Here is a 21773-nt window from a genome sequence, read left to right as displayed (position 1 = left end):
CTTCTCTAGGTTACATGGATCTTTTGCAGAAGGTAAGAGTCTGCCTTCCCTGTGATGCAGGTCTCCAATCTCTGTTACGCTGGACGACTGTTGCTTCCGGTTCAATGCTGCGAGGTAAAATGGGTAGGTAAGGCAAGCAAGTTACCAGCAGCTGCAAACCCATGCCAGGGCTGCAAGTCTCTAACTCAGCTCTGCCACCCATACAGACCTGAGCCACACAAACAAGACTGATGTTCTGCACTGAAAGCTTGTGGGTGGAGGTTAGAGAGAAAGGGGTTTGTCGTCCCACAACGGAATTCCCACTTCTCGTGCAAGTTAAGCAAAGGACAACTGGAAACACAGCTGTTTGCTTTTAGGAAAAATAAATCCCCTGAATGCAAGTTTGAACAGGAAGCAAAGATCTACACATGCTTTGGCCATGAGAAAAAATCACCAATGCTTCGGGTACTGTTTGTATTTGCACATAAATCAATTTTTTTTCCTTCATGCAACACAAATATAAAAGAAATCTGATCTATAGTTTTCAAAAAAGTGGAGAAATTCCAGAAGGCAGGCCAGACTTACTATAGTCCTCCCAAAGGTTCAGAATTATGGGCCCTTCCTAGAACTGACCAGGTATTCAAAGGCACAGATCAAACAAAATGTCAGGTTAGAAACTAGAGTTAGTCGATACTTCTGGGCCACTTCAGTACTGTTCCATCTAAGGAGCCTAAATACAGGTTTTCAGAGCCTTAGAAACTCATGCTTTCAACATTCTGCTCCAATGACTGTGACAAAGCTGCCTTTATTAGACATGATGTTTAAGAGATCACAAAGAGGCTGTCAGCTACACCTGATAGTGACCAAACACAGAAACTATTTGAATTAATTGTAATGCAAACACACTGGAGAGAGAAACTACTTAAAACTACAGTGCTTAGCAGCTGACTTTTCCAAAGGTTGTAACTCATGGGCCGAGTACAGCATTTGCACTTGGGAAACAATTTACAGCGTGATGATTACTTTTATTTGAACTCCAGGAGTTCCAGAAAACTGCACTTGCCCTGTGGCTGTGGCACCTTTCATCCATTCCCATGCTGCTTTCTTGGATGAACTCAGAAGAAGGAGAAGCCAAAGATACAAATCATGAGTCTACATTAAAAATGACTGAGTTAACTCAGCCTGGAAGCCAACACAGGGAAGACCAAGCTGCTGTCTGAGGCTGTCCTAGTTTTTGGGAGATGATATTCCTCTACAATTTTCCCTGTGAAACAAGCGGTTGGCCCAGCAACTGTAATTGATTTTGCTGCTCTATTCAGAGCTTTATCCAATATTGATCAGTGTCACGTCCTGCCCAGAACAGCTTTGCTCTTTTGCTAATAAGGAATCAAGTGTCCATTTGCAGGCAAGAGTGACTGCCCAACATGGATTTTTCTACTAGCACAGAGAAATCCTTTATCCTGGAAATGTAAGCTCCTAGGAAATGAAGGAGCAAGCAGTGATGCTGAGCTGCAAAGATCCTGGAAATTGTATACGAAATTAAGTTGAACAATGTTTAGGGGATATTTGGAGCACTTGTTGCAGATAATAGAGCATCCCAGTGTACCCAGTACAAAGCCCAGTGGATAGTAAAACAACGCACTTTGATTGGGAATCATGGAAGAACAAGGAAATGAGCAGACTCTGAGTAGGTTCTTTTGGGCTTCACCTTTTTGGCATCTTTTGGAAAGATTGACACTATCAGTCTTCAGATCCCAAAGAAAATGGACTTTGTATACACTTTCTCAGAAAAGGGGCAGATATTGGAATGTTTGTAGTGAGTGACTGCATCTATAATCTTGAGGTGTTTTTTCTGCACCCAGTGAAATGCTCTGAACTCTGTTACTCTCAGGAGAAGGAGCTAGCAGGGGTAGAGTCTAGCTGAGGGGCAGCTGGGACATGTTCCTCCCCCAGTGCAATGGCTTAAAGTAACATCATCTAAAGGGAGCAGGGCCAGTCCCTGCCATCTATCACAACCAGCACATTCTGCTGCCAGCAGGCTCTGAAGATGCAGGAGACCAGGTCAAAACCAGCTTCCTAATCTGATGGGAAGGAATCCCTTGACCCAGCCACCAGCAGCTCTGGCAAGACCAGCAGCCTCATTCCAGAAGGCCCCAGAGTCAGCAGGACATGAAGCAACAGCCAGCAGATTCCAGGGAGGGCCTGCAAGGGGACAGGACATGGACTGGACAGGCGTTTCTTATTTTGACTTGCGGAAAACACTCTACAACTTGAATAGAGTTATACAGCAGGGATGTTTACTCCAGCGCCAGGGTGCAAGGGGATTTCTCCACATAGCTTGCACACCCACTGCACATTTTACCAAAAACTTATAGAGTGTGGATATCCATATTCACTGGATTACATAACACAAAGATACATATGCATGAGCAAGGCTGGGTTAGTTAGAAAGGCTGGTGTCAGCAGTTTATGTTCTCTTTGCACCTGCGCAGTGCCTTTTGGTGGGCATCTTCGGGGGTCTTTGGGAGGAAGGCTCACAGTCTTTCTCACCTTGTGCTTTTCCCCAGAGCATGCGCAGATTCTTTTGGCCAATTTCTTGAATGACAAGAGTGTTTTTCAGCTGGTTTATTCATTTTATCTTATCTAAGAGAACCAATGGAACCTGTACCGTCTGTATATGGCTATCTTCATTCATTACCAAGACCCAACTAGTTAGAGCACATCTGTTTCCTAAGGACAAAAACATGATATTTTGCTGAACACTGCAGTTGTTGGTAGATTTTCACAGTAAACTGCTTTGTTTTGATGAACACAGCAGTCCTTGGTAAAATTCCACAGAACAGTCTGGGCAAGCAGGATTCTTAGCAATATTCAAAAATACTATAAGTAATACTATAAGTTGCTATAAGTAAGTAAATAAGTTGCTAAGCAGTTTGCTATAAGTAAATGTCTCAAAATAAGTAATCATTGTATCAGTTTCCTGGAGGAGAGCACCTCCATCCCCTTCTCTTGGGGCTGGGGACAGACTTTTATTCCCAGGTTTCAGTAGGGAGACAGAGCATAAAGCAGGGTCCAGGTACACCCAATATCACCTGCTAGGACATCCTCTGTGACTGGACAAGTTCCTCTAGCAGAGAGGAGTCAGCGTGTGGCGTGGCAGGGTGTGAAGACATGAGCTCTGCCTACACAAGTAAACTGAACAGTGGCAGAGCCTATGCATGTTTTTGAAATGAGCAGTGACATCTTGCAGTCTTATTCTTGGTGTCCCTTTACTTCAAGGACACCAAAATTATGTGCAGGATAGGACTTAACTAGCACTTGCCTGGATCCTCTCTGCCTCTGGTTTCTCTGTCTGACACATGAACTACCAAGCTGTACCCTGCAATTTTATTCCTCTTTATGGATCTCTCATCTGTCATTTCATAACACTGTGCAATTTATGCGTTTGTCAATTTGGGTGGGGGACTCGGCCCAAGGGAAGTCCCCTAATCCAGCTGGCAGAAGGTAATCAGATCTGTAGCAATCTTTCCCCTGTGGTGAGATCCAGACGAGTAGTAAGAAATGTTGCAGAAAAAGCTGTTATAAGTGTTTGTTCTGATTTTATTCCAAATGCAGATTGTAAGACAAACAGAGTATTAACTTGTTGATAATGCCTTAATTAAATGGATGGTTTATCCCTGCGCACAGGACTGGTGTGAACACCAGCATGAACTGAAGTGTAAAACCAAGTGGAAACCAGGTTCCTCTGTACAACACACTGCCTCGAGAGTGGATTTTTCCATTGGCTGCCATCCCTTGTGACAGGTATCTGATAAATAAAAGGTTAGCTTCACCCTCTGCGATAATTTACGATTTGCATTCTGAACTACTTCTGATATGAAGACGGGAAGAAACTGCTTTTGGAGGAAACCTGGCTAACAAAGTTTCAAGTGTGGAAACCGTTAGAGTGTTTGAAAGTTGAGATCTTGGGACATAATATAATAGATCAGCTGCTTCCTGCTATCTGCAGTAAGTTGTAGGGTGTTAACACCTTATCCAGTACCCACCAGTAACACAGAACAGGTCTTCCTCTTCCTACATTTCCACCTCTCTCCTTGACGTGTGATTTCTAAAGAGATATGAATTTAATGATAACAGCTACAGATCCAGTTCTATAAATGATGATCTGCTCCACTTCCATCCACTCCCTGATGAAATATTTTATATTATGCCCAGAGAAAAGATTTACACTTGAATATTTGAAAAACCTTATGTGACGAGGCCTTCTAGAATGACAACTAGCTTTAACATGAAATTATTTTCCCGGTATAGAAATGGCCAAAAATATAGTAGTAACTTAGTACAAATTCTATGTAATAGCTAACCAGCTTTTGTAAACCAGCACAGGTCCATGGATGTACTGATTTACATAGTTATGGATTTGTACCATTTAGATTTCTTGAGCAATTTCTATAGGAACATTTGGAGAATCTTAATATATGTGCTTCTGTGTAACTTCTTCCAGTGTTTTGAGAGGTTCTACCAGTTATTTAATATAAGTTTGAACTGTGATTGAGAGTAAATGCAGGGACTCTCAGCTTGATATTGGAAGGCACTGATATCGCTTGATATTGGATGAAGAAACAAAACATTCAAAGAATACACAAGAGGCAGGGTATAAACTCCCATTATATTCTTTAACTGCCAAGTCCTACAGAGTAAACAGATTGCTGCCAAGATGTTGATTGAGCATTTCATCCACATGCTGACTGGTCTTCATCATTTTTCACTGAAAACTGATGCCTTCTGAACTATGGAAAAATACCAGGCCAAGATGTATCCTCCTGAAGCTCTTTATCTTCTAGCCATCATGGAAATGAGGACGATGCTTAAGACAATGGTTCCAGCAATTCCACCAACTGTCATTCCCAGGATGTTCCCATGGATCTGCATTGACTGACACCTCTCACCTGTATAGAAGAAGGCTTGTCCTGATGGACACCTGGGAAAATAAAGTACAGATTCACATGAATCAGGATTTTTGCCCTGCCCTATAGGTCCAACTCAAGATCCCCACACTAACTATCCTGGATGGTCAGTCCCCTCTCATTAGAGGGGTTCACATCACAACATCCCCGCCTTGTTTGGAGGGTATTTACATCCCCTAGAAGCACCACAGAATGGGGTTTCTTTGCCTACTCACTGCAGTGAAGTGTTTTGTTTCTACTGTTTCTTGAAAACCTAGTGACTCAGACCTCTGCGGTCTGTATCTCTGATTACTAATTAGCTACATCATTTGGTTCAGAAGAAAGTCAAGGCAAGCAGGGAAGAGGTTCGTGGTACCTGCAGCTTGCTCTCCCTTTCACATTGACGCAGACTCCATCATTCTGGCAAGGGTTTGGGTAACATGGGTCTTGCAGATAAGGCTGCCAGTCTTGAACAGGCTCCATATCTTGGGCTGCTCTCTTCTGCCTTTCAAGAACAAGGCTGTCCACGAAGGCAGATTGTTCAGGTCCAACAGGGACTTCAGTATTATTGAGGTGAATTAGATCTTTTAGAAAAAGAAAGAGAGGAGAAAGACATCAGATATCTGTGAGTGATGCTATATGCAGTATTCTTCATGTTAGGTGCTCACAGGGTGCTTTGTGGACCAGAGGGTACCCCTTGTCCATTTGCCCTTTACAGAGCTCTTGCTGTACCACACCTAGTTCTGCATATTTAAAGCACAAGATAGAAAACAATGCTGAAATGATGGTTACAAGTTAGGTGAATCAGTGGTATTCTGTTCTTTGAAAAATTATGCCAAGTGCAGCTCTTCTGTTTGAAAACAAACACAACAGGGATGGCCTTTTGGTATGTTCAGTGCTTAGAAATAGATATAACTACTGATTATGGTTCTTAAAGGTGTCTTAAGAAGTTAACCTTCAGTAAATCACTGCCATTTAGATTCCTCTGAACTCACAAACACTTTGGTCAACATCACCCACCTGAAACTAAGACACAGAAATACTTTTAAAGTTGATCTCAATTAGAAGAGAAGATGACTCAGGGACAGGTGGCAATAGTTACTTGAATGTGTGAAAAGAGACATAAAGGATGACCCATTCATTTTTGTAAGAAGAATCAGGAAGAGGGTCTTTACCATGAAATTCTGCAAAAATAATCAGGTCATCATTTTTCAGGAAGCTTCTCCGTCTCAACTGGATGTGGGATATGAAGTTAGTCCACCCCCAGTCTTTACTTCTGTAGCACTTGCATGAAGCATCAAATATTCCAGCAATTGATGGTTTCTCCCATATTAAGGTTCCATTAGCATCTGCAAAGAGAATATGAGTAACAAATAAGAGCACAAAGTTCTGCAGCTGGAAGTATGACATGACTTTCTTGTGCATTACACTGTTAAATGGGATTTATGCTGTAAAATCGAATCCAGAGCTGAAATGCCCAAACAAATCACACAGGACTGAAAAATTATGGGTGCCAGCAAACCCTTAGGGATGGTCTGCATGAGGACTCTTGGTCTATGTGAGGGCATTTAAATTCTGTGACTCCGTTTGTTGAGGACTAGCCAAAGGCACGTTAACTTCTCATTATCACCAGCTAAGAGCTCCCTTCTGCTTAAGGACACTGTTTTGTCAGGTTTTAAGTACCTATGGTTTAGAACCTAGCAGATTTTGTTCATTGCTATGGTCCTGTTAAACTTTTTCATACCTAAGGTCTAAAACCTCCTACTGAAAAAGTGTGTACCAAACTTCCACTGGGAAAAGTGAAAAGGGATGCTGATTCATTCTAGGATTTTATTCTGTACCAAACTCAATATTGTCCTGTTGTTCTTATTTCTTTGAATTAACACATCCATGGGAAATCCTAGGACTGAATGTGGAACTATGGCGCTACATGCTGTGTAAACCTGGAGTTAAAAGGTAGCTCCCATTTGAAAGAGTTTGTAATCTGCAGTCTACACCCAGACAAGCAAGACAGGCTTCCAATGCTGCAGACTGATCTCACAGGTGTTTTCATGTATCTTTGTCTTAAATACACCTACAGTGTGAACCCTGTGCATTCAGACCATGTACGTTCAAGTTAATGAAGTCTCCAAAATGCAGTTTTAACTTAAATGATTGCTGATTTAGTAATGGAATACAGCACTCTGCTGGCATTGGACCATCCTGTGCTGATATGTCACCTGTTATAATGGGCAAACCACAGGTAGAATGAGGAACTCTTTATCTAGAGTTAAACTCAGATACCCCAGGGATTGTTCGTAATAACACCCATGTTCTGTGTATCACTTTTCACACTAGATGACCTTTCACAGACAGGAATTCTGAGTCATACGCAGTGAAGTGTCCCAAACTGGGAAATGCAGTCCTACACTCAATCCTCTGACTTGGATCCCTTGACTTTCATTTCCATCATTCCTCCAGGCAGACACCACTTACCTGAGCTAACATGGTCTTTGCTTGTGGTAAAGCTTTTGCTTGAGGACATCCTTTTCAAGATGTCAGGGTCCTGGTCCAGCACTGTGAGTACAGCCTGGCGGTTCAGAGCTGGCCACTCCAGAACACCATCGTTCTCTCCACTGCACAAGTGAAAAGCAACACGAGTGTAGCCGCTGATTCTGGAGTGGGGGTACAAACTTATGCCAAACCCGTAACCCTCAGGGCTGTAAAACCGGGGGCTTTGAATAACATCACTTGATGCATTTTTGAGGATTTGGCTGAAATTCCGAACGACCCACACAGCTGTGGGACAGGGGATCTCCGTCAGTGTGACATCATCAATGGCTATCCCACCAGATGAAGAGCTGGGGTTGCCCTTTAGTCCTTGGAAGAGGTAACGGAACTTCTTCTGAGCGTTGAGGGTTACATGGGCAATCTTCCAGTTATAGTCGTCATCCGCTTTGGTAAAATGAAGGAAAACATTGCCATCAGCATGATTAGTCATGTCATAAAGCAGCTTATTCCTTGTCATCCATTCCAGCTGCATTTTTAGATAACCGAACCTCTCACAGAGTCCCAAAGCCTAGAGATCTTAAATTGGTATTGTGATCATAATACGCACACATTGCCTTATCATATAAATGCTTTGATCATATTATATTAGGAACTCTTCCACATTAGAGAATGACAGTCTCTAGTATAAAGGGCAACAGGCTAGGGGCCAAGACATAACAAGTGGGTGGGAGTCAAGCGGCCTTGGGTTTTGACAACATAAATATGTAGTGACACAGTGGCTGAATTTGTCCTATTTAACAAAATTACCCAAAGTGGGAACTCAGTTCACATTCCAGAACTACATATGTTTTTACTTTTCCAACCATATAAAGCTCAGGCTGGGCTTCTTACTGACTGCAAATGAGCACAGGTGTTTGCATGTGAACAGCTCACTCAGGTAACAGCCAGTGGAGATCTAGTCAATTGATCTCCAGCGTAGTCTTGGGATTCCTCTCAATCACTGAGTGTAACAGAACATTATTAGGAACTTTGTGACTTCTGCTGTGGAGCACCTAAATTATATTATTACAGCTCACAGTTCCACTGATAAATGCCCTCAGGTAATACCAAAATCCTTAGCCAGACTGAAAGATATTCTGGTAGCTTCAGGAAAATATTTTGATTTCTGAGCCAATCCACTGCATTCATGGACTCAGTAAGACAGCTTTTCCTCCCCTAATATTCTGTGTATTCCTCATATTTCCAGAATTACCTTGAAAGGTTTGAATTTTCCTCATCTTACGAACATTTCCAGTGCCATCGTCCTCTTTAAGCCAGATGATCAGCTTGTCAGAAACGCTTCCTGTGATCTTATAGAAAAATTGGAGGCACTGTTGAGCTCTCTTTGGATAAAGGATTCGAGACTCTAGGACTGCCACCTCATCTGCCTTGCCAGAGCTGGTGCTGAAGTACATGAAATAACCAGCATCTGTGAAGAAAGTGTAGACTGTCATTGTCTCTTTCCAGATTTCTTGCTAGCTGTATGGTGTATATTTATTATTTCAACTCCACTCTTTTAGTAGGCATAAATGTAGCACTTAACATGAATGGTAGAGGAAATGATATGCAATAATCATCCAAGACATGCCAGGATAAGAACAGGACTAGTAGTTTAGCATCTATATAGAACTTATTGCTGGCAACTTATGTCAATTTTGCATTAATTGCTCTAGTTGGAAGTTGGATGCCTCAGAAATGTCAGACATATGAGACAGAGGATTCAGTGCTGACTGCAAGTAACTAGTAGACATATTTTTTTACTTGATTTATACTGAAGATAATCTAAACATGAGATTGTAGACATCATATGCTATATTACCTTGTAAAGAGTAAGATAATTTCTTATCAGTGATAATAAAAAAGGGTCGGACACCAAACTAACACCCTCCTGACCTTGAACATGAAGAAGGTCTTTTTTACAGCTTGCCCAAAGACATTTCAAAACTCAGCTTCCCAGTTTCAGGAAATTATTTATGAGCTCCTGCTTCCCTAGTTTAATTTCCCACTAACATTTTCTGTACTGTTTTTTACTTTAGATTTGAAGTGTCTACTTTTATCCTTATATTTACAAGGAATTCACCATTTGCACACGTGTCTTATCTGAACTTTTGTCTTATCATGAACTTGTCATGCCTTATCTGTATTGTGTTGCTTTTTAGTTATCCTTTATAGTCTATGTTTAAATTAACAAGTGAAATTCTTTTAGCTATTGTGTGAAACCTTTGTTTGTTGGGGGCTGCTTCCTTGGACTCTCATCCAAGGTAACATCTAGGGCATGATAAGTTAATTCTGTAGCTGCATAAATGCAGTACAGCCTCTTGCATGGTTAGTAGAGTTGTTTATCGTGTTAGCTCTAACCATGTCAGGGGAATATTCTTCGTTACCTACCACATGATAGCAATGCTTTGAACTCATACCCATAGAAACCTTGCCAAATATACTTAATTGCTTTAATCACATGTGTATGACACTTCACCGTGTTAAATTTATGTTAAAGTGTGGTAAATATAAGTATGATCACTATTGCCCCAAGTGAGAAACAGGGCTGTGAGCCTTATTCAAGTCTAACTTTGTTGTTGAACTTATGGCATCAAACCCCCAGATGATCTAGACTCTACCTCCTTTTTGATAAGAAAGTCAAATAAGGGCAACATTAAGCATCTATGGCAGTTAGAATACAGCTTTAGCAGACTTCAGCATGGGGATACAGAGATCAAATCCAGAACCAGGCTGCCAGCTCCTCTCTAAATGTTAAGCTGTAATTTTCCTCCTTCATTTTAGCTTGTAATAAGTCAAAAACCCTAAACATCAAAACTGCTTGGGCAAAATAATATCCATCTGTGTTAGAAACCTAAAATTTGCCCTGACTTGAGACGTCTGCAGAACCAGTTCCCATAAAACGTGTAAATTCCTGGTGGAGTCAGTTACCTTTGAAGGTGTCCAAAAGGAGAGGCACTCCCTACTCATGCAATTCATTTGGACACTCTGGAGATCCTCAGAGGCACCTATCCCTCTCCGTTAACTCTTCAGATAACTTTGATACTTATTTTACGCTGAGGAATTAGGTGCTAAAATGTAAATGCGAGTTAAATGCTTAAATTCAGACAGACTGGATTTTACCTGATAATCTCAAAAAACTCGGGTGAAATATCTTTTAGTTATCATTACGCTATATGGGGAGAAAAAAGGAGAGAAAGAATTTTAAAAGTCAGATGAGGGTTAGGAGCATGTACTTCTAGAAGCTGTCAGATAGTTTTCTTGAGTTATATTGCATTCTTGGACCTGAACGACAAGTACCAGCATTATAAGAGGCTGAGGATCTGTTCTTTCCAAGTGGTGGGTCACATAAGGGGATAATGTATTCCTGAGTGCAGCAAGTAAAATCTCTCCTTTATCAAAGAATAACAAACCACAACTGAATGTGTGTTAGGCCAGGATTCCTTCACTCTGTATTTAGGCAAAATTTACCATAGAAGTAACCTTTTTTTTTTTTTTTTTTTTAAGTCTGTAGTAGCTTACCCTGTCTAAATAACGATAAATCAAGCCCTTACTTTTGAGAATTGCCTGTTGGATTTTAAACTTTATCTCACTTGTAAACTAGAACCCTGTGACTGTGACGGGGGCAGTTCCTACCCTTTTTGAGATTTTTTTTCCTTTGAAACATAGCAAAATTACCATGTGAAAAAGAAAATTATCCCTAAACTCCTATCATAAAATACTTTTCAACTTTGTTCTACCTCCAGAACCAGCACTCCTCAAGCTTAACCTATCACTCGCTTTTCAAACACAACATTTATGAGTAGCTTTGAGTTTCATTCTTATCATGGGGTAACATAACTCTTACTCAGACTTTGGACATTGTAATAAATCCTTTTTCAGGTTATATTTAAAAGGCCTATAGCTAAGATTGTTCTTTGACCCCTTTTGCCTTGCTGCTGTAGAGAACATTCCACTATGTTGAAAAAGCTTAATGAGAGCACGAGTACAAATATGAACTCACACTCACAGGGCCAAGGCACGTGGAAAGAAAAAAGGGCTTTTTGCTTAACTAGAAAAATCACAACTCAGATGTTTGCTGGGTAGTGTCTTAAATACAGTCATTATTCCTGTGTTTTCAGAGTAGCCAGTGCTGGGTTTTCTCAAGGGTTGACTACAATGACAGGTGCAGAGAGGTTGTTAAAGATGCTGTATTTAAAGCACACAGACCAATAGACATGCACAGGGAGCAATACTCCAGCTAACCCTTTCTCCATGGAAAAGTGTTCTGTTACTTCATTTTACCTCTACAGCGCCCAGAAAGTGTGTGGTCTTCCTGTCCTGTAGCACTGCTCTGTTGATGGACCCAGTCTAGATCATCTCTGGTGCCCTGAATCATGCCACAGATATTTTCAAACTCAAAAGAACACTGGTCCAAAAAAGTGTGAGTTGAAGCTGAAAAAAAATGCACACATGGTTACCTCCAAAGTAGTATTTCATTCAAATCTCTGCTCTAAATTTGTGTGTGTGTGTGTTTACATTAGTATAGATATCATATAGAGAAGACAACCCACAGCAGATCTGAGCCCAAAGACTCAAAAGAGGAAAAAATTGATTTCTGGAGGGATCCCCTGCCTGAAGAGAACAACATTTGACCACTTTGTAGAAGGTCAAAAAACTCCCGTGCAGCAGCTGAAACACAGTGACTGATGGTGGCTGTCTTTGTGCCTGCTTGTAAGCCCTGGAGAGACAAGTCACTTTTTGTGAACAGTGGTGTTGGTGTATTTAAACATTCCTTGACTGGAGGTTATTGTTCTTTATGGCTCACTTGTCTGCTTGATGAGCGTGAGCACTGTTCTTCCACTTCAAGCAAAGTCCATCCAGCTACCTTAGGCCAGTTCAGCTGAGTCTGCCTGCAAGTTGATGCTTTTATTGACAGATCTATGGGGACAACAACTTTAATAATCACACGTGGTGATCACATCTTCAACCAGTCTAGCAACCACGTGTCAGACTCTAGATTTAGCCAATCTCAGGTGTAAATAATCCAATTAAGACCAAATGTCAGTAAAAGAGGACAAAGTACTGTTGCTTTCACCTCACGAAAGCACAGGGAAGCCAGCAGAATACAACCATATATCTGAACCCCTAGGAGCAACATGGAAGAAAGGATGTGAATCAATTGATTCTGACTAATTGAACTTTTACAAAAGTAATGACCATTAGCAGAGCCAAAGAGAGGATGAGGAGGGAATAAACTGTTTGTGTCTCTCCACCACAGGACCTCCATACCTCTTCAAAAGCACCTGAGAAGAGTTTTGGTTATTTTAGAGATATAAGGGAGGTAAACCAGTCAGGGTCAAATATTAACAAAGAAACAATTTGCCATGGTTAAATTATGACTTACTGCAGTTATACATGCGATTCAATCTTTCCAAGTCAATGGCACTGAGATCTAGACGTTGTCCAATAATGTTATCAAATTCTGGTATCTTCGCTGTGATTGTGGGGATGCTTTCATTTTTGTTAAATGATAATGGTTCATAGTGCATCAATGATTCGTAGTCATAGGGAGTGTTCAGATCAGTGATGAAGCTGTCATCATACTTCAGAAAATTGTGCTCTTTGCCTAGTAAAAAAGCAGAAAACTGATTAGTTTTTAGAAAAATTAGAAAGGAAATAGCTTTAGCATGGCCCCTTGGATAGAGTTTTCTGAGGCAGAACTTATATACCCAAAAGCAATGACTTTATAATAAAATATTCAAACTTAGTAAGATTTGTTTATGAAGCCAACAAAGCAGTGTCTTTAGATTGAAGTTTTGCACCCTCACATGTGGCTTCAATAAGTTCAAAATCAAATATCAATGATCTGTAAACAATGGGATATATAGGAGGTCAGATTAGATGGTCTAATAGTAAGCATCCTAAAGGATTAAATCTGAGGATTAAGGTACTCCACTCCAGAGCCTGTGAATATTGATGCAAATGTTTCCCAGGGTATTAGATCATATATGGACAAGGAGAGGGCCTGGAGCCCTCCAGTCATAAAGGGGACAGGTGTGACAGTCCTGGAGCGCTTCTGGGTTCTGTTCTTCTTTGAAGCAAAGAATATATTAGGAATCTGTGGGGGAAAAAAGAAAACAAACAAACAAACAAAGAAAACAAACCAACCCCCCTCCCCCCCCAAACAAACAAAAGCAAACCACACACACATAAAAAAGATGATTTTACCCTAGATTGACAATATGGTATAATATTTCTATTGGAGTGTCTTTTGGAAACATGTTTCTCATGGTTTCTTGGCGAAATAATTTGTCCTTAGAGAAAGTTTCTCATTATGAATGTGTCTGCTCTGACAGAGAAATTCACATATTTTGGTATGGAAGTAAAGAGAGATTGTCAGCATTCAAACTACAAACTATATTTTCAGAAAATTTGTCATTCTTTCTCCACGAAGAAGCAGCACATGATTACTCTGGTGGATAATCATGGTTTCTCTGTGTAAAGACTGCTCTTCCCTTCTGCAAGCCCATTCTGGGTGCAAAGGTCTTCAGTCCAAGGGTTGAGATTACATAGGGGTTTAGGACTCTTTTTTTTACAGATACTTGAATTGCACCTTTTATCAAAAAGGCTGAGAATCTTGCTAGTTAAGGGCTATCAATTTTTATAAGATCATAGAATACCAGGTTGGAAGGGACCTCAAGGATCATCAGGTCCAAATTTTCTTGACAAAAGCACAGTCTAGACAAGACGGCCCAGCACCCTGTCCAGATGAATCTTAAAAGTGTCCAATGTTGGGTTATCCACCACTTCACAGGGGAGATTGTTCCAGTGGTTGATTGTTCTCAGGGAGAAAATCTGGCTGGTGAAAAAAACTTGGCAGGACACAGACAGCTGTTATGATGCTGACTTTTAAGATCATTATCAGGCAAAAGGTAACTTCTGTGTGTTTTTAAAATAAATAAACCATACAGCAAGGTGGCAATTTCATTAGGCCATCTTATGTGTTTTCTCTGAAGTCTCTCATGGGACCCCACCATCAGTGCTGTGTCTAGCTCTGGGGCACCAACATATGAAGGGCAGGGACTTGCTTGAGCTGGTCCAGGTGATCATGGGGCTGGAGCACCCCCCTGTGAGGACAGGCTGAGAGAGTTGGGGTTGTTCAGCTGGAGAAGAGAAAGGCTCTGGGGACACCTTAGAGCATCCTCCCAGTACCTAAAGGGGCTGCAGGAAAGATGGGGAGGGGCCCTTTATCAGAGGTGTAGGGATAGGTTGAGGTGTAATTGTTTTAAACTGGAAGAGGGTAGACTTAGGTATGAAGAAGAAATTTGTTACAATGAGCATGGTGATGCCCTGGCACAGGTTGCCCAGAGAAGCTGTGGCTGCCCCCTCCCTGGAAGGGTTCAAGGCCAGGTTGGATGGGGCTTTGGGTAACCTGGGCTAGTGGAAGGTGTCCCTGCCCATGGCAGGGGGGTTGGACTAGATGATCTTTAAGGTCTCTTCCAACCCAAACCATTCTATGATTCTAAGATTCTGTTATCCTCTTGTAGCTCTTAATCTCAGCTGCCTCCGTCATGCAGCATATATAAAAGAGGCTCTGTACATCACAGAGCCCATAATAGGGCATTATAAGTACATTGTGAGACTCTTTGGAGGTAGTTAGTTACAGAGAACAGCCAAACAGAGCCCAAAAGACAGAGTCTAAATACTATTAACATCTTCACTATCTTCATCACCATGATTCAAGGTAAGACCAAGTTAGTAATAAGGTGAATTGTTTTTAATGCTGTTCCTAACAATAAAAATGATGGTCTGTAAAATCAATATCCACATCCCATCTACTATTCAGCCACCTCGAAAGACACTGCAGATTACAGGGTAGAGGCAAGTAGTAATGCACAAGACCATTCAACTTGGAGCAATTCCATATATCAAATACTGCTCTTAGAGATCAACAGAAATTGCTTGTACCAGCAGTTCTTATCTATCTAAAAGAGAACACAGCATTCCCTGAATCTTCGTCCTTTCTGATGACTATTTTTCATGTCTTTTTTACTTATCTGCAAAGATGGTGAGTGCACAACCCTGGAGACCAAAGTGATCAGTTTGTCCACACAGATCATGAGCAATGACAGAGCAGCTTTGCTGCACTGGCACCATCACCAGCACTGCAAAGCACCACCACTGGGAACAAGCATTTACACTTGGTGTCTTTGCTGGCATGTCTTTCAGAACTTGTTACAGGTTCCCATTCACTCTTTTTCAAATGAGCGATCATTAAGTAGCACAGAACCAGACCTCACAGGAGAAAGCAGGAGAAACTGCTTAGGGCCAGGGGGACTATGGGGAGTTTGCTGAAACCCATGAAGCCACTGAATCTGATGATACTAAACCTGAAGGCAAGAACCTGCAAAGACACACTGGGCAGCAGAGAACAGGATAGAGCCCTATTTTATGTGACCCATCTGATCTAATCATTTTGAGGCTTCTTCACGTACAAAGTAATTTTTTCCAGTTTCAGGAAATCCTGAATCTCTGAATATAAAAGCCTTTCAGATTTTGAGAAGATGTGTGACTAAAGAAGAGCCACCTCAAAGCTCACCATCCCAGTAAGTTTACAATTTGTGTTACATGGCAAAAGGAAACAGACTCATAGCGAGGGGAAGTGATTTGTTGAAAAGCAGAGAGCAGACTAGTGCTGGAGCCAAGGGGAATCAGGTCCTCTGATTCCAAGAAGGCCCTCTCTTTGAGCAGAGAAGTTGTATCAACGTCCTGCTACATCTGCAGGTTGATTTACAGTGGTCTCAGGTGTGGCCCAGTGTTTCTAAAATCGTATCTTTAAGAAGGTCTTAAACTCTAGGAGGGACTGATGAATCTGCACCTTAGAAAATCTGACTTGAAGGTCACAACCCACCTGTAATAATTTCATCCCACCAGATTTTCACATAGTCATCCCGGTCCATCCTCGACTGCTCATGGTAAAATCCTAAAGCATGCAGGATCTCATGTTCCACAATTGCTCTGTAGTCACACCCTGACCCAATAGAGAGGTTCTGTCCAGTCTGCAGGTCCCCCACCATGGACCAACACCTGAGAAAGAGAAAGACCTTACTAACCATTAAGTAGTGTTTTCTTCTCTGTATTTCAGTTCTCAGTCTGCTCACTGGATTTAAAGTAATATCAAAACAAGTTTAAAAGCAAAAGGAGTAACATAAATCATTATTTAGATGCTGACCAGATGCCTTGACACTCTACAGATAGTGTGCTCTGAAAGCAGACTAAGAACCAAAACCATACTGGTGATAGCTTGTGTGAGGTCAGCATTTTACTTACCCTCTGTGTTAGACAAGCTCACCTCTGATTTTTGAGATCCACACAAGTTTAGTCCTATATCAGCTGCTATTTTGCCAAGAAATGTGCCAAGAAACATATGTACACAAACTCATCAAGACAGACTGAACTTATTTGCGATCGCTTGGGCTAGAGAAAAGATCTAGGAGGATTTAAAAAGGCAACATTTGGCCCTCTTTAACAGCAGCTATGCAATACATTGGCCAGAGGTATGAAATAACATTTTTCTGTGAGGGCCCAGCCCTTTGTGACTCAGCAGAAGCTAATCATGGTTGAGGAGGGAAGGATCTCCTCAGCCAATTCACTGGGAACTTTTTAGGGTGGCCCAAGGGTGATGTGACAGGCAACTGCTAAAGAAGATCTGCTTGGACTGCAGCTTCATTTTCACATCACAAAGGAGTGTCAGGTCGAGTTTGTGAAGGAGCTCTGAACACCCTAATGTGGGTACTGAAAACAAAGAGCTTGAGCCTATGGTCTCTTGAATAACTGCTACCAGGGTCTTCAAGACCAACTTGTCAAAAATCATGGTGCTTGCAGTCTTGTAAGAAGAGTGTCGTAGGATATATTACCTAAAGAAGAGCTGAGGGCAAAGATATCAGTGCCCATAGGCACTTATGAAGTTCTGGGAGAACAAGAAATATATACAGCTGATACAATGAGATTTTTGTGCTTTTCTAGATGTTCTTTCAAAATACATTTAGATGCAAGAAATAAAATAAATATTTCCAGTTCCTGAAAACCCAAATCCCTGCATCCCTTTCAGGTTTTGGGAGAACCTTTCATTAAAGATGAACAACATCAAACCAATAACAATATCATAATAAAAGGGCTTCCAACAGTTTGGGGTTTTTTTTACCTATTTTCCGAAGATTTCAAACCCTAAATTCTGGCTATTCACACCCTTGGTAAGTTAAGAGGATCTACATGTTGGTTGTTTCACTCACCACTGAGAAGTAAAACAATCCTAGGTAGGAAAGTGGAAGCAGCTGATGAAAACCCAGGGATGCTAGGATTCACCTCGCCGAAGCGAAACCATCCAAACATCAGATGCCCATTTCAAGTTCAGCGTCTAAATATACTCTGCAGTCAGCAGAGGGAGGCAGCTGCTTCCAAACTGTATCTAAGAAGGTAAGATGGGTTGCTTTCTCAGTGGCCTCTTTTTCTCTGCTGATAACAAACTTAGACTAAAGTCTTTAGACTGATGAAGTCAAATGGGATGAATTCTGGGATAATTATACACAGCAAAACTAAACAGAAATTGATATAACCCTTACCCGCTTTCTTTTCTAAAAAATATGTAGGTTCTCTCTCCTTCATACGGCTTGAAATCAATGCAAGACTTAAGACGGAACATTTCAAACGCCTGCAGAATTACTCCTTTGGCATTCAGATCTGGAAAACACACATTAGGAAAGGACCTTTAACACACTGCAGATCACTCATCCTGGAGAGGTGAGGTATGCACACAGATATACACATGGGACCAAAAGAGAAATGATTGGAAAGAAAAATGATTGAGGAAAAAAAATGGGTTCAATATAAAAGAGCCATCTAGATATTAGTGAATTTTAATGTGAGAGAACCAGTTCTGAAAAAGAAAAAAATTTTATCATAGTGAATCCAGTGCAAATAAAGATTGGAGTTAAAGTCTGAATAAAGCATCTGTATTACCTAAGTTATCACCCAGAATATAGGGAATGGGGAACTTCCATCTGTAGGTCTCATTTCTTAGGGCATTTCTCTGATTCTGCTGAAAAGAGAATTAACAGCTGGTGATGCATCTGCTGTGGAGATATGAGCCGATTTGTACCAAAAATCCAATTAGAACAAGTAATCGATATAAAGGTTTTAATTTACTTACAGGGAGCAAGATATCACCCTGAAAGAGGTCCAGTCCAGCAGCTAAAAAGTAATTTAATGAACGATAATGTAAATGAAATACCAAATTTCTACTGCATTTCACCTCATAAACCATATTGACCCTACTTATACAAGGCTAATGTCCTTGAGCATTTACAGAAAATAAAGACCAGCCTCTTTAGACTGAAATATAGGCATGAACCTAAAAGTAACAGTAGTTTCTACTCAGTATTTACTACTCAGCAATGTCTGCATTTTTGGTGGCAGAAATCTGGTGGCCACCATCATCCATGTTTAGTTTGATAACTTCTGGCTTGCTGTCAGGTAGTGGCAACAGCCACACGGTGAGACAGTGCTCTAGAGAATATAGTAACATTGAGTAATGTATCAGGAAGAATATTGTAGAGTGCACCATCAAAGCATATATGGAAATTTGCTCTACAGGAAATTATAATTAAAATAGAGGAAGACAATACAGTGTGTTGTGTCTTTTCCATTTGATTTCCTTACCACTTATATAGAAGCTCAGTAAATATCTAAGCTATTTTCCACTTTGTAAAACTTTATAAAAATCATCTAGAGATGGGGGAAAAATGCTGGTGGGACTCCGGAGCCTTTCCAATTGATATTGTGTGTTACTGCCTTAACATCATGAGTCTGTCCAAACTTCAGAAGTGAAAGACACCTGCATCCCTTGTTTACATAGGGTTAGAGTCCTCGGATAAATTCATGTGTCATAGCCAGAGGAGGACAATTCAGAGCTCACTTAATTATTTTCCTCTCGTTACCATCAGCAATGTGACTATCAGTCACCCACATTTTTTTTACAATACTGAAAATTCAGCATTTTGCTCACAATTTTTCAGGCTTCATGAGAATTTAGACATGAACTCACCTAAGTTTATGTCTGGAATGTCTTTGATTATCTCACCAGCATTCTCATCTGCTGCTGCAAGACAGAAAAAACATTATGTGTTCAGATGTGGTGGCACACAGCAAGCAGAAGAAAATGCTTCAAAACTCAGAACAGCTCACAAAGCACTTACGAGCTTCACTGGAGAGAAGATTGACCTGAAAAGAGAATAAAATACAACCAGTGTAAGGTATGAGATGTCTCTGGACTGAGAGGAGCTTGGAGAAATCGGGTTTCTACTTACAGAGACAGGAGTACTGTAAACATGACATAATAGAAGCACTAGGCAGCGTGGGAAGATGCTGGAGCTCATTTTTGCAATGGAGAAAGAAGCTGGTCTCTCTCGTCGCTTGCAATATATAGGGCATGCTGCTGAGCTTTCCACAAAACATCAGCCAACCAGCTTTGAACTTTCCACCTTTGCAGCATTATAACAGCAAGATTTTTCTCCTAAATGGCATGTGATGGCATTGTTGTTATCAGTTATCTAAGTCCACTTTGAAGGAATGTTACAGAGAGGAATGTCATAACTTTATGCCTTCAGTGCAGCTGGTGAAAGGCCCACCCAGATTTAGTGTAAGAATATCTCAGTCTGGTCCAAACTTGCTGACTCTTTTCACTCTGCTTATCTGTGAGAATTATGATCTTGACTGTACAAGAGGAAAGCCACATGCTTAAGCAGAATTATTCTGGGTTTATAGCACTTCAGTGACATTAGAATTTGGCCCAGTGCTGTTTTCAATTAATAATTAACATCACATTGTAAAGATTAGAGATAAAAGAGATACAATTATGAATGTCCTGACAGTGTTTTCCCACAGCTGATCCCATCCCAGGACTGATGCCCCAGTGCACAACATGCCACTCTGCCTCCAGAGGTGGTTACATATATCAGCAGATCCTTGTCCTTCTAGCTTGATGCTCCTTTCTTTTCTGGTAGGTTTCAGAGATGACAAACTCTTGTCCTGCACTTTGCTGTCTTCTTTCTCAAGGGACATCAGTCAGGGTGGGCACAGGGGCTAACTGAGCTAAGGCTCCCGAAAGCTCTAGATCTCCCACGGTCCTGCATCCTACCTGTTATCTCCTTGCAAATATCTCATATGCTCTGGAGGGTATCTTAAAACTTAGGCAATTGAATCCTCCTCCTTCATTTCACAACTGAAATTACAAGTGATGAAGGTGAGGATGGCCACCTCTGTGTTCAGAAATGAGGTAGGAAAAGGCTCGTGCCACAGACACCACCACACACAGCACAACAGAGGGCTTGAGTAGGAAAAGAAAAAAAAGTGCTGTGGAGGTGCTTCACACACTGCTTCCCAGCAGTGTTGGCAGGACACAGTGGACTTCAGTGTGAAGAAGCCTCAAATGCAAGTAGGTTTTGAGTAGGAAATTGCATGTGTACAGTGTCTGTACACAGGACACTGTGTACAGGACTCCTGTCCTAGTAAGGAGTCAGTCCTTCAACCTAAGCAACATATTTTCCCTAAAAAATATCAAAGTAGGAGGCTATTTGTATGAGATCACGTTGCAGAGGCATAAGTAAAAAGAACTTTTTCTTTTGAGAAGGGCCTCAGATGGCTAATCTGTCACCTAGCATACATGGGTCTTCTTCAACACTTGCTTTTACAAGCTATTCGTTTGAAGGACACTGATATCTAAGCAAAACAGGACACAGTACTAGTAAAAGAGCAGCATGGTACATCATGTAAAGGCTGTTTTCAGAGGCAAGCAAAGAGAGTCAAAACACAGCACAAAGGGTGTGATTTGCAGATGTGTAGCAGGGAATGTGAGAAAGGAACAAAAAACTGGAAATGAGTAGTCTGAAAAAGACTTGGTTTTTAGTCCCCTTAACTTAAAAGTTACCCAAGAAACCAAAGAGGATGTCTAAAGATAAGCCATTCTTTAGGCATATACTTGAGTTTATAGAGGGCAATGGTTATGCAGCCATCTCATGTTATACTAATGCAATTTAATATATTCATTTAGCACCTTGCACAATGTATGCATCCCTAAATGCATCCTGTATGCCGTTCATGTGGCAAGGTTTTGGTAGCAGGGGACTACAGGGTTGGCTTCTGTGAAAAGACAACAGAAATTGCTCCCATGTCAGACAGAGCCCGTTTCAGCCAGGTCTGAGACGGACATGCCGCCAGCCAACACTGAGCACACCAGCAACATTATATGATAACATGATAACATATGATAACATATTTTTAAAA

The 21773-nt window shown here is 41.1% G+C and overlaps 1 protein-coding gene across 1 annotated transcript; it reads right to left on the bottom strand.

Annotated features, from left to right (window-relative positions):
* Nucleotides 1-4649: 4649 nt before the first annotated feature.
* Nucleotides 4650-19867, bottom strand: LOC141967689 (meprin A subunit alpha-like). The gene is made up of 14 exons (XM_074921738.1): nt 19799-19867; nt 19688-19712; nt 19537-19590; nt 18643-18683; nt 18453-18531; nt 18056-18173; nt 16345-16520; nt 12838-13059; nt 11736-11885; nt 8668-8883; nt 7401-7859; nt 6101-6274; nt 5302-5509; nt 4650-4960 (listed from the first exon to the last, which is right to left on the bottom strand). Exons 1-14 carry the CDS (start codon nt 19865-19867, stop codon nt 4813-4815), a joined length of 2139 nt encoding a protein of 712 aa, XP_074777839.1. The 3' UTR covers nt 4650-4812.
* Nucleotides 19868-21773: the final 1906 nt, after the last annotated feature.

Source organism: Athene noctua, chromosome 1, assembly GCF_965140245.1.
Source record: "Athene noctua chromosome 1, bAthNoc1.hap1.1, whole genome shotgun sequence".
Lineage (NCBI taxonomy): Eukaryota > Metazoa > Chordata > Aves > Strigiformes > Strigidae > Athene > Athene noctua.
Note: the sequence above shows the minus strand (reverse complement) of the source record. Positions and strands in the feature narration are given on the sequence as shown.

Coding starts and splice junctions, on each gene's coding strand:
- LOC141967689 (XM_074921738.1), bottom strand. CDS start 19,867: ATGAGCTCCAGCATCTTCCCACGCTGCCTAGTGCTTCTATTATGTCAT. Junction 18,532..18,642: donor AGGGTGATATCTTGCTCCCT/GTAAGTAAATTA, acceptor TTCTCTTTTCAG/CAGAATCAGAGAAATGCCCT. Junction 5,510..6,100: donor TATTTTTGCAGAATTTCATG/GTAAAGACCCTC, acceptor TTTTTCTAAAAG/ATCTAATTCACCTCAATAAT.